At 49.0% G+C, this 16,464-nt stretch overlaps 1 protein-coding gene across 1 annotated transcript in view; it reads left to right on the top strand.

Annotated features, from left to right (window-relative positions):
- The first annotated feature begins 9,994 nt into the window (after positions 1 to 9,994).
- LOC132805821 (peripherin-like) overlaps positions 9,995 to 16,464 on the top strand; it is a 31,341-nt gene continuing 24,871 nt past the window's right edge. The window contains exon 1 of the mRNA XM_060821111.1: positions 9,995 to 10,488. Within this exon, the coding sequence (XP_060677094.1) occupies positions 10,001 to 10,488 (488 nt within the window). The 5' untranslated portion in view covers positions 9,995 to 10,000. The remainder of the gene's footprint in view (positions 10,489 to 16,464) is intronic.

Genomic DNA, 16,464 nt, shown 5'->3' on the forward strand with positions numbered 1-16,464 from the left:
AGTATACAGGAGCCTGGGTTTTACACACTGTACAGGAGCCTGGGTTTTACACGGTGTACAGGAGCCTGGGTTTTACACAGTATACAGGAGCTTGGGTTTTACACATTGTACAGGTGTCCGGGTTTTACACAGTATACAGGAGCCTGGGTTTTACACGGGGTACAGGAACCTGGGTTTTACACAGTGTACAGGAGCCTGGCTTTTACACGGGGTACAGGAGCCTGTGTTTTACACAGTGTACAGGAGCCTGGCTTTTACACGGTGTACAGGAGCCTGGGTTTTACACGGTGTACAGGAGCCTGGGTTTTACATGGTGTACAGGAGCCTGTGTTTTACACAGTATACAGGAGCCTGGCTTTTACACGGTGTACAGGAGCCTGTGTTTTACACAGTATACAGGAGCCGGTGTTTTACACGGAGTACAGGAGCCTGGCTTTTACACGGTGTACAGGAGCCTGGGTTTTACACAGTATAAAGGAACCTGGGTTTTACACAGTGTATAGGAGCCTGGCTTTTACACGGTGTACAGGAGCCTGGGTTTTACACGGTGTACAGGAGCCTGGGTTTTACATGGTGTACAGGAGCCTGTGTTTTACACAGTATACAGGACCCTGGCTTTTACACGGTGTACAGGAGCCTGTGTTTTACACAGTATAAAGGAGCCTGGGTTTTACAAAGTGTCCAGGAGCCTGGGTTTTACACGGTGTACAGGAGCCTGGGTTTTACACGGAGTACAGGAACCTGGGTTTTACACAGTATACAGGAGCCTGGGTTTTACACAGTGTACAGGAGCCTGGGTTTTACACGGTGTACAGGAGCCTGGGTTTTACACGGTGTACAGGAGCCTGGGTTTTACACAGTGTACAGGAGTCCGGGTTTTACATAGTGTACAGGAGCCGGGGATTTACATGGTGTACAGGAGCCTGGGTTTTACACAGTGTACAGGAGCCTGTGTTTTACACGGTGCACAGGAGCTTGGGTTTTACACGGTGTACAGGAGTCTGGGTTTTACACAGTGTACAGGAGCCTGGGTTTTACACAGTATACAGGAGCCTGGGTTTTACACAGGGTACAGGAACCTGCGTTTGACACAGTATACAGGAGCAGGGGTTTTACATAGTGTACAGGAGCCTGGGTTTTACACAGTATACATGAGCCTGGGTTTTACACAGTGTACAGGAGCCTGGGTTTTACACAGTATACATGAGCCTGCGTTTTACACAGTTTACGGGAGCCTGGGTTTTACACAGTGTACAGGAGATTGGGAATTTACACAGTGTACAGGAGCCTGGGTTTTACATAGTGTACAGGAGCCTGGGTTTTACACAGTATACAGGAGCCTGGGTTTTACACGGTGTACAGGAGCCTGGGTTTTACATGGTGCACAGGAGCCTGGGTTTTACACAGTGTGCAGGAGACTGGGTTTTACACAGTGTACAGGAGCCTGGGTTTTACACAGTGTACAGGAGCCTGGGTTTTACATGGTGTACAGGATCCATGGTTTTACCTGATGTGCAGGAGCCTGGGTTTTACACGGTGTACAGGAGCTTGGGTTTTACACAGTGTACAGGATCCATGGTTTTACATGGTGTACAGGAGCCTGGGTTTTCCATGGTGTTCAGGAGCCTGGGTTTTACACGGTGTACAGGAGCCTGGGTTTTACAGTGTGCAGGAGCCTGGGTTTTACACGGTGTACAGGAGCCTCGGTTTTACACGGTGTACAGGAGCCTGGGTTTTACACGGTGTACAGGAGCCTGGGCTTTACACAGTGTACAGGAGCCTGGGTTTTACACCGTGCACAGGAGCCTGGGTTTTACACAGTATACAGGAGACTGGGTTTTACACAGTGTACAGGAGCCTGTGTTTTACACAGTATAAAGGATTCTGGGTTTTACACAGTGTACAGGAGCCTGGGTTTTACACAGTGTACAGGAGCCTGGGTTTTACACAGTATACAGGATCCATGGTTTTACATGGCGTGCAGGAGCCTGGGTTTTACACGGTGTACAGGAGCTTGGGTTTTACACAGTGTACAGGATCCATGGTTTTACATGGTGTACAGGAGCCTGGGTTTTCCATGGTGTTCAGGAGCCTGGGTTTTACACGGTGTACAGGAGCCTGGGTTTTACACAGTGTACAGGAGCCTGGGTTTTACACGGTGTACAGGAGCCTCGGTTTTACACGGTGTACAGGAGCCTGGGTTTTACACAGTATACAGGAGCCTGGCTTTTACACGGTGTACAGGAGCCTGGGCTTTACACAGTGTACAGGAGCCTGGGTTTTACACCGTGCACAGGAGCATGGGTTTTACACAGTATACAGGAGCCTAGGTTTTACACGCTGTACAGGAGCCTGGGTTTTACACAGTATACAGGAGCCTGGGCTTTACACAGTGTACAGGAGCCTGGGTTTTACACGGTGTACAGGAGCACGGGTTTTACATAGTGTACAGGAGCCTGGGTTTTACACAGTGTCCAGGAGCCTGGGTTTTACATGGCGTACAGGTGCCTGGGTTTTACACGGTGTACAGGAGCCCGGGTTTTACACGGTGTACAGGAGCCCGGGTTTTACACGGTGTACAGGAGCCTGGGTTTTACACGGTGTACAGTATCCTGGGTTTTACACGGTGTACAGGAGTCCGGGTTTTACACGGTGTACAGGAGCTTGGGTTTTACACAGTATACAGGAGCCTGGGTTTTACACAGTATACAGGAGACTGGGTTTTACACAGTATACAGGGGCCTGGGTTTTACACAGTATACAGGAGCCTGGGTTTTACATAGTGTACAGGAGCCTGGGTTTTACACAGTGTACAGGAGCCTGCGTTTTACACAGTATACAGGAGCCTGGGTTTTACATAGTGTACAGGAGCCTGGGTTTTACACAGTGTACAGGAGATTGGGTTTTATACAGTGTACAGGAGCCTGGGTTTTACACAGTGTACAGGAGCCTGTGTTTTACACAGTGTACAGGTGCCTGGGTTTTACACGGTGTCCAGGAGCCCGGGTTTTACACAGTATACAGGAGCCTGGGTTTTACACGGTGTACAGGAGCCCGGGTTTTACACAGTATACAGGTGCCTGGGTTTTACACAGTATTAAGGAGCCTGGGTTTTACACAGTATACAGGAGCCTGGGCTTTACACGGTGTACAGGAGCCTGTGTCTTACACGGTGTACAGGAGCCTGGATTTTACACAGTGTACAGGAGCCTGGGTTTTACATAGTGTACACGTGCCTGGGTTTTACACGGTGTACAGGAGCCTGGGTTTTACACGGTGTACAGGAGCCTGGGTTTTACACGGTGTACAGGAGCCTGGATTTTACACAGTATACAGGAGCCTGGGTTTTACACGGTGTACAGGAGCCTGGGTTTTACACGATATACAGCAGCCTGGGTTTTACACAGTATACAGGAGCCTGGGTTTTACACGGTGTACAGGAGCCTGGGTTTTACACGGTGTACAGGAGCCCGGGTTTTACACGTTATACAGGAGCCTGGGTTTTACACAGTATACAGGAGCCTGGGTTTTACACGGTGTACAGGAGCCTGGATTTTACACAGTATACAGGAGCCTGGGTTTTACACGGTGTACAGGAGCCTGGGTTTTACACAGTGTACAGGAGCCTGGGTTTTACACAGTATACAGGATCCATGGTTTTACATGGTGTACAGGAGCCTGGGCTTTACACGGTGTACAGGAACCTGGGTTTTACACGGTGTACAGGAGCTTGGGTTTTACACAGTGTACAGGAGCCTGGGTTTTACACGGTGTACAGGAGCCTGGGTTTTACACAGTATACAGGAGCCTGGGTTTTACACGGTGTACAGGAGCCTGGGTTTTACACAGTGTGCAGGAGCCTGGGTTTTACATAGTGTACAGGAGCCTGTGTCTTACACGGTGTACAGGAGCTTGGGTTTTACACAGTGTACAGGAGCCTGTGTTTTACACGGTGTACAGGAGCTTGGGTTTTACACGGTGTGCAGGAGTCCGGGTTTTACACAGTGTACAGGAGCCTGGCTTTTACACGGTGTACAGGAGCCTGGGTTTTACACAGGGTACAGGAGCTTGCGTTTGACACAGTTTCCAGGAGCAGGGGTTTTACATGGTGTACAGGAGCCTGGGTTTTACACGGTGTACAGGAACCTGGGTTTTACACGGTGTACAGGAGCTTGGGTTTTACACAGTGTACAGGATCCATGGTTTTACATGGTGTACAGGAGCCTGGGTTTTACATGGTGTTCAGTAGCCTGGGTTTTACACGGTGTACAGGAGCCTGGGATTTACACAGTGTACAGGAGCCTGGGTTTCACACGGTGTACAGGAGCCTGGGTTTTACACAGTGTACAGGAGCCTGGGTTTTACACGGTGTACAGGAGCCTGGGTTTTACACAGTACACAGGAGCCTGGCTTTTACACGGTGTACAGGAGCCTCGGTTTTACACGGTGTACAGGAGCCTGGGTTTTACACAGTATACAGGAGCCTGGGTTTTGCACAGTATACAGGAGATTGGGTTTGACACAGTGTCCAGGAGCCTGGGTTTTACAAAGTGTACAGGAGTCTGGGTGTTACATAGTGTACAGGAGACTAGGTTTTACACGGTGTACAGGAGCCTGGGTTTTACACAGTATACAGGAGCCTGGGTTTTACACAGTGTCCAGGAGCCTGGGTTTTACACAGTGTACAGGAGCCTAGGTTTTACACGGTGTACAGGAGCTTGGGTTTCACACAGTGCACAGGAGCCTGGGTTTTACACAGCATACAGGAGCCTGGGTTTTACACAGTGTACAGGAGCCTGGGGTTTACACGGTGTACAGGAGCTTGGGTTTTACACAGTGCACAGGAGCCTGGGTTTTACACAGTGTACAGGAGCCTGGGTTTTACACAGTGTACAGGAGCCTGGGTTTCACACGGTGTACAGGAGCCTGGGTTTTACACAGTATACAGGATCCTGGGTTTTACACAGTATACAGGAGCCTGTGTTTTACACGGTGTACAGGAGCCTGGGTTTTACACAGTATACAGGAGCCTGTGTTTTACACAGTATACAGGAGTCTGGGTTTTACACGCTGGACAGCAGCCGGGGCTTTACACAGTGTACAGGAGCCTGGGTTTTACAGAGTGTACAGGAGCCTGGGTTTTACACAGTATACAGGAGCCTGGGTTTTACACCGTGTACAGGAGCCTGGGTTTTACACAGTATACAGGAGCCTGTGTTTTACACAGTATACAGGAGTCTGGGTTTTACACAGTGGACAGGAGCCCGGGTTTTACACAGTGTACAGGAGCCTGGGTTTTACACGTTATACAGGAGCCTGGGTTTTACACAGTATACAGGAGCCTGTGTTTTACACAGTATACAGGAGTCTGGGTTTTACACAGTATACAGGAGATTGGGTTTTACACGGTGTACAGGAGCCCGGGTTTTACACAGTGTACAGGAGCCCGCGTTTTACACAGTGTACAGGAGCCTGGGTTTTACACAGTATACAGGAGCCTGGGTTTTACACGGTGTACAGGAGCCTGGATTTTACACTGTGTACAGAAGCCTGGGTTTCACACGGTCTACAGGAGCCTGGGTTTTACACACTATACAGGAGCCTGGGTTTTACACGGTGTACAGGAGCCTGGGTTTTACACACTGTACAGGAGCCTGGGTTTTACACAGTATACAGGAGCCTGGGTTTTACACGGTGTACAGGAGCCTGGGTTTTACACAGTATACAGGAGCTTGGGTTTTACACACTGTACAGGAGCCTGGGTTTTACACAGTATACAGGAGCCTGGGTTTTACACAGTATACAGGAGCCTGGGTTTTACACACTGTACAGGAGCCTGGGTTTTACACGGTGTACAGGAGCCTGGGTTTTACACAGTATACAGGAGCTTGGGTTTTACACATTGTACAGGTGTCTGGGTTTTACACAGTATACAGGAGCCTGGGTTTTACACGGGGTACAGGAACCTGGGTTTTACACAGTGTACAGGAGCCTGGCTTTTACACGGGGTACAGGAGCCTGTGTTTTACACAGTGTACAGGAGCCTGGCTTTTACACGGTGTACAGGAGCCTGGGTTTTACACGGTGTACAGGAGCCTGGGTTTTACATGGTGTACAGGAGCCTGTGTTTTACACAGTATACAGGAGCCTGGCTTTTACACGGTGTACAGGAGCCTGTGTTTTACACAGTATACAGGAGCCGGTGTTTTACACGGAGTACAGGAGCCTGGCTTTTACACGGTGTACAGGAGCCTGGGTTTTACACAGTATAAAGGAACCTGGGTTTTACACAGTGTATAGGAGCCTGGCTTTTACACGGTGTACAGGAGCCTGGGTTTTACACGGTGTACAGGAGCCTGGGTTTTACATGGTGTACAGGAGCCTGTGTTTTACACAGTATACAGGACCCTGGCTTTTACACGGTGTACAGGAGCCTGTGTTTTACACAGTATAAAGGAGCCTGGGTTTTACAAAGTGTCCAGGAGCCTGGGTTTTACACGGTGTACAGGAGCCTGGGTTTTACACGGAGTACAGGAACCTGGGTTTTACACAGTATACAGGAGCCTGGGTTTTACACAGTGTACAGGAGCCTGGGTTTTACACGGTGTACAGGAGCCTGGGTTTTACACGGTGTACAGGAGCCTGGGTTTTACACAGTGTACAGGAGTCCGGGTTTTACATAGTGTACAGGAGCCGGGGATTTACATGGTGTACAGGAGCCTGGGTTTTACACAGTGTACAGGAGCCTGTGTTTTACACGGTGCACAGGAGCTTGGGTTTTACACGGTGTACAGGAGTCTGGGTTTTACACAGTGTACAGGAGCCTGGGTTTTACACAGTATACAGGAGCCTGGGTTTTACACAGGGTACAGGAACCTGCGTTTGACACAGTATACAGGAGCAGGGGTTTTACATAGTGTACAGGAGCCTGGGTTTTACACAGTATACATGAGCCTGGGTTTTACACAGTGTACAGGAGCCTGGGTTTTACACAGTATACATGAGCCTGCGTTTTACACAGTTTACGGGAGCCTGGGTTTTACACAGTGTACAGGAGATTGGGAATTTACACAGTGTACAGGAGCCTGGGTTTTACATAGTGTACAGGAGCCTGGGTTTTACACAGTATACAGGAGCCTGGGTTTTACACGGTGTACAGGAGCCTGGGTTTTACATGGTGCACAGGAGCCTGGGTTTTACACAGTGTACAGGAGACTGGGTTTTACACAGTGTACAGGAGCCTGGGTTTTACACAGTGTACAGGAGCCTGGGTTTTACATGGTGTACAGGATCCATGGTTTTACATGATGTGCAGGAGCCTGGGTTTTACACGGTGTACAGGAGCTTGGGTTTTACACAGTGTACAGGATCCATGGTTTTACATGGTGTACAGGAGCCTGGGTTTTCCATGGTGTTCAGGAGCCTGGGTTTTACACGGTGTACAGGAGCCTGGGTTTTACAGTGTGCAGGAGCCTGGGTTTTACACGGTGTACAGGAGCCTCGGTTTTACACGGTGTACAGGAGCCTGGGTTTTACACGGTGTACAGGAGCCTGGGCTTTACACAGTGTACAGGAGCCTGGGTTTTACACCGTGCACAGGAGCCTGGGTTTTACACAGTATACAGGAGACTGGGTTTTACACAGTGTACAGGAGCCTGTGTTTTACACAGTATAAAGGATTCTGGGTTTTACACAGTGTACAGGAGCCTGGGTTTTACACAGTATACAGGATCCATGGTTTTACATGGCGTGCAGGAGCCTGGGTTTTACACGGTGTACAGGAGCTTGGGTTTTACACAGTGTACAGGATCCATGGTTTTACATGGTGTACAGGAGCCTGGGTTTTCCATGGTGTTCAGGAGCCTGGGTTTTACACGGTGTACAGGAGCCTGGGTTTTACACAGTGTACAGGAGCCTGGGTTTTACACGGTGTACAGGAGCCTCGGTTTTACACGGTGTACAGGAGCCTGGGTTTTACACAGTATACAGGAGCCTGGCTTTTACACGGTGTACAGGAGCCTGGGCTTTACACAGTGTACAGGAGCCTGGGTTTTACACCGTGCACAGGAGCATGGGTTTTACACAGTATACAGGAGCCTAGGTTTTACACGCTGTACAGGAGCCTGGGTTTTACACAGTATACAGGAGCCTGGGCTTTACACAGTGTACAGGAGCCTGGGTTTTACACGCTGTACAGGAGCCTGGGTTTTACACAGTATACAGGAGCCTGGGCTTTACACAGTGTACAGGTGCCTGGGTTTTACACGGTGTACAGGAGCCCGGGTTTTACACGGTGTACAGGATCCCGGGTTTTACACGGTGTACAGGAGCCTGGGTTTTACACGGTGTACAGTATCCTGGGTTTTACACGGTGTACAGGAGTCCGGGTTTTACACGGTGTACAGGAGCTTGGGTTTTACACAGTATACAGGAGCCTGGGTTTTACACAGTATACAGGAGACTGGGTTTTACACAGTATACAGGGGCCTGGGTTTTACACAGTATACAGGAGCCTGGGTTTTACATAGTGTACAGGAGCCTGGGTTTTACACAGTGTACAGGAGCCTGCGTTTTACACAGTATACAGGAGCCTGGGTTTTACATAGTGTACAGGAGCCTGGGTTTTACACAGTGTACAGGAGATTGGGTTTTATACAGTGTACAGGAGCCTGGGTTTTACACAGTGTACAGGAGCCTGTGTTTTACACAGTGTACAGGTGCCTGGGTTTTACACGGTGTCCAGGAGCCCGGGTTTTACACAGTATACAGGAGCCTGGGTTTTACACGGTGTACAGGAGCCCGGGTTTTACACAGTATACAGGTGCCTGGGTTTTACACAGTATACAGGAGCCTGGGTTTTACACAGTATACAGGAGCCTGGGCTTTACACGGTGTACAGGAGCCTGTGTCTTACACGGTGTACAGGAGCCTGGATTTTACACAGTGTACAGGAGCCTGGGTTTTACATAGTGTACACGTGCCTGGGTTTTACACGGTGTACAGGAGCCTGGGTTTTACACGGTGTACAGGAGCCTGGGTTTTACACAGTGTACAGGAGCCTGGGTTTTACACAGTGTACAGGAGCCTGGGTTTTACACAGTATACAGGAGCCTGGGTTTTACACAGTGTACAGGAATGGGAAAAGGACCCAGGACCACTCTGAATAGCAGGTGCTTTTGTCTTTTGTTTCTGTTCAGAAGAAGATTCTGTGTCCCCAGGAGCCTATGCTCCCTTTACAGTTGAGTTGAGCTCACTGAACGTGTGGAGGGATTGGACGCTGTGTCCCTATTGGAGCCTCACTGAGTCCCATTCACCTCTGGAGTCATGGACTCCAGAACCAACCCGTCCATGCCGACCAGATATCCCAACCCCAATCTTGTCCCATTTGCCAGCATTTGGCCTCTATCCCTCTAAACCCTTCCTATTCATTTACCCACCCAGATGCCATTTTAAATATTGCAATTGTACCAGCCTCCACCACATCCTATGGCAGCTCATTCCATACACACACATTGCTGAAAATGTGTTGCTGGAAAAGCGCAGCAGGTCAGGCAGCATCCAAGGAACAGGAGATTCGACGTTTTGGGCATGGGCCCTTCTTCAGGAAGAAGGGCTTAAGCCCGAAACGTCGATTCTCCTGTTCCTTGGATGCTGCCTGACCTGCTGCGCTTTTCCAGCAACACATTTTCAGCTCTGATCTCCAGCATCTGCAGACCTCACTTTCTCTTCATACAGACACACATCCTCTGTTTTGGAATGTAATACCAGTTGGTGGGGAGGGGGTTGAGAAAGAAATCTGCAAACTTTTTGAAAATAGATGTGGGGATGCACGAGCATCTTCAATATGATTTCAGTTCAGACCCCCTCTCCCTACTGACCAGGGGGCGGTGTGCCATGGGCTGGGATTGAACCGTGAGTTTCAGGCGTGGCCAGGCAGGGCTCCCTATATAAGGAACCTGAACAGCTCCATCCCTGCAGTGGGCTCGCCTTAAGCAACAGCATGTCTTCCTATCGTGTGAGCACCGCCTCTTCCAGGAGGAGCTTCGGGGGAGCCTCCATCTCCCCTATCATCGGCTCCCGGCTGGCCAGCTCGCCTGCAGCTTTCCTGAGGACCAGCACCGGCTCCTACCGGCCCCGGTCCAGCACCCCAGCCGCCAGGAGGTACCTGGACAGGGCGGACTTCTCAGTCGCCGATGCCCTCAACCAGGAGTTCCTGGCCACTCGGACCAACGAGAAGGTGGAGCTGCAGGAACTGAACGACCGCTTCGCCAATTTCATCGACAAAGTGAGGGGCTTGGAGCAGCAGAACGCGGTGCTCCTGGCTGAGCTGAGGCAGCTCCGAGCGAAGGAGCCGAGCCGAGCCGGGGAGGTCTATTTGCAGGAGATCAGGGAGCTGAAGAGACAGCTGGAGCTGGTAGTCAAGGACAAGGACCGAATCCAGGTGGAGAAAGACAACTTGCTGGATGATCTCCAGAGCTGCAGACAACGGTAAGAGAAGTTTTACACTAGCCCCTGTTGTTTCCAACGAGAGAGAGCACAAACTCTGTAATTGCTCGTTTTCCAATGCTGATTTGTTTCTGCTCCCAGCCCGATCCAATGGTCAACTTGCATCATTTACTGCAGGGTTGGAGAGTTTGTACTCCTCCTTGTAACGGGGCGGGTGCAACTCAGGTAGAAAAGTTGCACAATGCAGGGAGACATGGGCGAAGCAAACAGGGAGATGGATGGAAAGGGGGGGAGAGGGAGGGGAGATGGACAAAGTTGCAAGGTGGACAGAGTGGGGAAAAGCCACATTGGAGGGATGGGGGAACTCTGCATAAAGCAGGGGTGAAAGGTCATTCTTCTCAGTCTAACCTCGAATGTTTGATCCATGCCAGATTCTTGATGTTTGAAACATGCTGCTGCTCGGATGCTGCCTGATCTGCAGTGCTTTTCCAGCACTCCCATCTCAACTCGGCATGTTCTATCACTCTACAGATGCTGGTGATCGAAGTTAGACTGTGGTGCTGGAAAAGCACAGCCGATCGGGCAGCATCTGAGGAGCAGGAGACTCAATGTTTCCGGCGTAAGCCCTTCATCAGGAATTAAAGTCATACAGTCAGAGAGATGTCCAACCCGTCCATACTAACCAGATATCCCAACTCCATCTAGTCCACCTGCCAGCACCCGGCCCATATCCCTCCAAACCCTTCCTATTCATATACCCATCCAAATGCCTCTTAAATGTTGCAATTGTACCAGCCTCCACCACATCCTCGGGCAGCTCATTCCATACATGTACCACCCTCTGCGTGAAAAAGTTGCCCCTTAGGTCTCTTTTAAATCTTTCCCCTCTCACCTTTAAACCTATGCCCTCTAGTTCTGGACTCCCCAACCCCAGGGAAAAGACTTTGTCTATTTACCCTATCCATGCCCCTCATAATTTTGTAAACCTCTATAAGGTCACCCCTCAGCCTCTGACGCTCCAGGGAAAACAGCCCCAGCCTGTTCAGCCTCTCCCTGTAGCTCAGATCCTCCAACCCTGGCAACATCCTTGTAAATCTTTTCTGAACCCTTTCAAGTTTCACAACATCTTGTCGATAGGAAGGAGACCAGAATTGCACACAATATTCCAAGTGGCCTAACCAATGTCCTGTACAGCCGCAACATGACCTCTCAACTCCTGTACTCAATAATCTGACCAATAAAGGAAAGCATACCAAACGCCTTCTTCACTATCCTATCTACCTGCGACTCCACTTTCAAGGAGCTATGAAGCTGCACTCCAAGGTCTCTTTGTTCAGCAACACTCCCCAGGACATTACCATTAAGTGAATAAGTCCTGCTAAGATTTGCTTTCCCAAAATGCAGCACCTCGCATTTATCTGAATTAAACTTCATCTGCCACTTCTCAGCCCATTGGCCCATCTGGTTCAGATCCTGTTGTAATCTGAGGTAACCCTCTTCGCTGTCCACTACACCTCCAATTTTGATGTCATCCGCAAACTTACTAACTGTACCTCTTATGCTCGCATCCAAATCATTCATGTAAATGACAAAAAGTAGAGGACCCAGCACCGATCCTTGTGGCACTCCACGGGTCACAGGCCTCCAGTCTGAAAAACAATCCTCCACCACCACCCTCTGTCTTCTACCTTTGAGCCAGTTCTGTATCCAAATGGCTAGTTCTCCCTGTATTCCATGAGAGCTAACCTTGCTAATCAGTCTCCCATGGGGAACCTTGTCGAACGCCTTACTGAAGTCCATATAGATCACATCTACTGCTCTGCCCTCCTCAATCTTCATTGTTACTTCTTCAAAAACTCAATCAAGTTTGTGAGACATGATTTCCCACACACAAAGCCATGTCGACTATCCCGAATCAGTCCTTGCCTTTCCAAATACATGTACATCCTGTCCCTCAGGATTCCCTCCAACAACTTGCCCACCACAGCGGTCAGGCTCACCGGTCTATAGTTCCCTGGCTTGACCTTACCACCTTTCTTAAACAGTGGCACCACGTTTGCCAACCTCCAGTGTTCCAGCACCTCACCTGTGACTATCGATGATACAAATACCTCAGCAAGAGGCCCAGCAATCACTTCTCTAGCTTCCCACAGAGTTCTCAGGTACACCTGATCAGATCCTGGGGATTTATCCACCTTTAACCGTTTCAAGGCATCCAGCACTTCCTCCTCTGTAATCTAGACATTTTGCAAGATGTCACCATCTATTTCCCTTGTAAATTTGATTTCTGTGTGTGAGTTTTGAAGAGGAACTCGAGGGAGCTGGCTGGGTCAATCACTGTGAAGAGGACAAGTGACCTTATTCTGTTGTTAAAGAGTCAAATTCTGAACCCGGTTGACAACAGGCAGATTTGTTGCTTGGCGCAGGCATGGTAACACCGATGCAAATGGAATCTGTTCACCCACCCTTGCACCGCGGAGCAGGAAGGTGTGAAGGTGTGGTAGTGCTTCCCTGCTTGGTGTGTTCTCAGCCATGCTGCCTATGGGACAGGAATCCCCACAGAAATTCAGGAAAGAGACTGGGAATGATGAAGTGGGGGGAGGGGGTGGTGCGTTCGGGTGGGGCGGTGGGATAAGGGTGAACTGAGGCAACCTAATGCTTTCCCATTGGGAGGGGAAATTGGAAATCAACCAGTCCAGAGATTTATTACTCACTGCTGGAGCAAGTGGGACTAGAAACTGGGCCTCCTGGCTCAGAGGTGAGGGCACTACCACTGCACCCCTTTAGTGGGCTAGAATAAGCTCACTTGAAAGGTCTAGGATCGGGAGAAAGTGAGGACTGCAGATGCTGGAGAGTCAGAGTTGAGGGCGTGGTGCTGGAAAAGCACAGCAGGTCAGGCAGCGTCCGAGGAGCAGGAGAATCAACGTTTCGGGCAAAAGCCCGTCATCAGACTATGATCAATCAATTTAATCATAGAATCTCTACAGTGTGGAGACAGACCATTCAGCCCTACAAGTCCACACTGACCCTCTGAAGAATAACTCACCAGACCCATCACCCTACACTTAACCCTGACTAATGCACCTAACCTGCACATCCCTGAATGCTACGAGCAATTTAACTTGGCCAATTCACCCAACTAGCACATCTTTGGACTGAGAGGAAACCAGGGCATCCAGAGGAAACCCACCCAGACACAGGGAAAACATGCAAACTCCACGCAGACGGCCACCTGAGGCTGGAATTGAACCCGGGTCCCTAGCACTGAGGCAGCAGTGCTAACCACTGAGCCACCATGCTGCCTAATGCTGAAGAGATGCATGCTGTCTGTCTTCTAGATGAGGTGACTTTGTGGCTTCAGTCAACTCCTCAGTACATTGGCTCAGATTTTGTGATTAACATGAACAGTGAGGCTACCAGCACAATTAACAGCAGACCACTCGCTGGAAGTGAAAATGAATTTGTCCAAGTGCAGATTCACGGTCCTTCAGACTTTAATTATTACTGGAGATTTATTGAAATAAACTTTTTTTCTTTCAGTTTTTTTAGTCCTTTTTTTCTTAACACATTCATGATGTAATTCTTTGTGTTGCATTCTGCATTGGATTTGGCATAATACTCTCTGACTCAGGCTCTCTCTGCTTGGTTGGTTGAGAAGGCACATTATTGCTTCCCCTGTTCACACAAGTTCCAAGTTGATAGGGTTGTTAAGAAGGTGTATGGTGTGTTGGCTTTCATTAACAGGGGGATTGAGTTTAAGAGCTGGAGGTTATGTTGTAACTCTATAGAGCCCTGGTTAGACCACACTTGGAATATTGTGTTCAGTTCTGGTCGCTTCATGATAGGAAGGATGTAGATGCTTTAGAGAGGGTTGAGGAGATTTACCAGCATGCTGCCTGGATTGGAGGGCATGTCTTATGAAGAGAGGTTGAGTGAGCTAGGGCTTTTCACCCTGGAGAGAAGGAAGAAGAGGGGTGACTTGGTAGAGGTGTACAAGGTAATAAGAGGCATAGATAGAGTAGATAGTGAGAGACTTTTCCTAAGGGCAGAAGTGGCTGTCACAAGGGGTCATAATTTTAAGGTGATTGGAGGAAGGTATCAGGGAAATGTCAGAGATAAGTTCTTTATGTAGGAGTGATGGGTGCATGGGATGCCAGCGATGGTAATAGAGTCAGAGACATTGGGACATTAAAGTGACTGCTGGACAAGCACATGGATGGTAGTAAATTGAGGGGTGTGCAGGTTAGGTTGATCTTAGATTAAGATAAATGCTCGGCACAACGTCGTGGGCCAAAGGGCCTGTACTGTGCTGTATTGTTCTGTGTTCTATATCCTGCAGAAGACAGCATGCAGATATTGATTTCAATTCCGCTCTGCTAAGATCATGTCAGTTCATGATTCAAGTGGTTGCACCACTTGTTTCTGGGTTCAGGTCTCTCTCTTGGACTTTCAATGCAAAATTTGAGGCTTTTATTCCATTGCAGTCCTGAGGAGCATTGTGCTGTCGTGTGAACGAACTGTTCAACTCCGATCCCAGCTGTCGGGTGAACGTACAAGGTCCCACTGCATTGTTTCAAAGTAGAGGCAGAAAATTGAGTCCAGTGTCTAGATCAATGTTCGTCCCTTAATCAACATCCCACAAGAAATAATTTGACTGGTCATGATCACAGAACTAAGATGAGAGTAGGGCTGGAAAAGCACAGCAGGTCAGGCAACATCCGAGGAGCAGGAGAATCAATGGTTCAGACAAGACCCCTACAGTGTGGAAGCCAGCCATTTGGTCCATCAAGTCAACACTGAACCTCCGAAGACCCACCTCCCTATCCCTGCAATTCCCTGGACACTATGGGGCAATTTAACATTGCCAATCCATCCTAACCTGCATATCTTTGGACTGGGAGGAAACTGGAGCACCGGAGAACTCCACACAGACAGTCGCTTGAGGCTGGAACTGAACCCAGGACCCTGGCGCCGTCAGGCAGCAGTGCTAACCACCATGCTGCCTATATATTGCTATTGGTGGGGGGTTTTGCTGAACAGACATTAGCACTGATGTTACAATAGTAGTTATTTGGCTGCAGAGCACTTTGAAATGCCTGGTGCTTGTGAAAAGCGCAACAGAAATGCAAGTCTTCTTTTATTCTTGCCAGGTTCTCTGGAAAAAGCCTGGGGGGTTAAGTTTAAGTTGTACTGACCAACTGGCACCTGTCTTTCACCCAAGACCACAAAATCTGAGCTATTCCATTTCATCGCGACCCTTTTAAACCGAAACATTTCAAAGCCAAAGTGCTGCAAAAGCGAATTATTGAAGGCTGGAACTCAGTCCACGAAGCTAAAAGAAAGATTGGCTTCGGCTTTCGTCTGTGTATCATTTAAATTGAAAGTCTTTGCTGGTTGTGGAAGATTTTTGATGGGGCCATTGTTTTAGTCCGAATATGCAGACGCATTGTGGTATCAATTCACCATATCTGGGCCACTTGGTTTCTTTTATTTTCAGCATAAAGTGCACTCCTTCCCTCATTCTATCATTTCATTCTTTTTCCCCCCGCTGCTCAGAGCGGGTTTTGAAGTGTCACTCTCCAACATGGCTGCACATGGTTCCGTTATGTTCCTCAGTGAGATGCTCAAAGCATAGGCTTGGCTTTGTTGGTCTTCCATTGAGAAGGCTGTGGTTCAAGTCCCACCTCTGGGAGTTACGCCCATTTTGAAGTTTGCGTGACATATAGACTGGGTGGTTCAAAGGCTTTTTCCACTGGAGCATAGGAGGTGGAGAGGTGACCTTTATAGAAAGTTATAAAATCATGAGGGGTATAGATAGTTTATGGTAGCTGTCTTTGCTCTAGGATGGGGGATTTCAAGACTGGGGACACACTTTTAAGGTGAGAGGAGAGAGAGTTTTTAAAAAAAAAGACATGAGAGGCAAATATTTTAGAGGGTGGTTCATGTGTGGAAAGGACTTAGTCATTGAGATGTACCCTTCAGTCCAAAGCGTCCATACCGACCAGCCATCTCAACCTA

Source organism: Hemiscyllium ocellatum, chromosome X, assembly GCF_020745735.1.
Source record: "Hemiscyllium ocellatum isolate sHemOce1 chromosome X, sHemOce1.pat.X.cur, whole genome shotgun sequence".
Taxonomy (NCBI): domain Eukaryota; kingdom Metazoa; phylum Chordata; class Chondrichthyes; order Orectolobiformes; family Hemiscylliidae; genus Hemiscyllium; species Hemiscyllium ocellatum.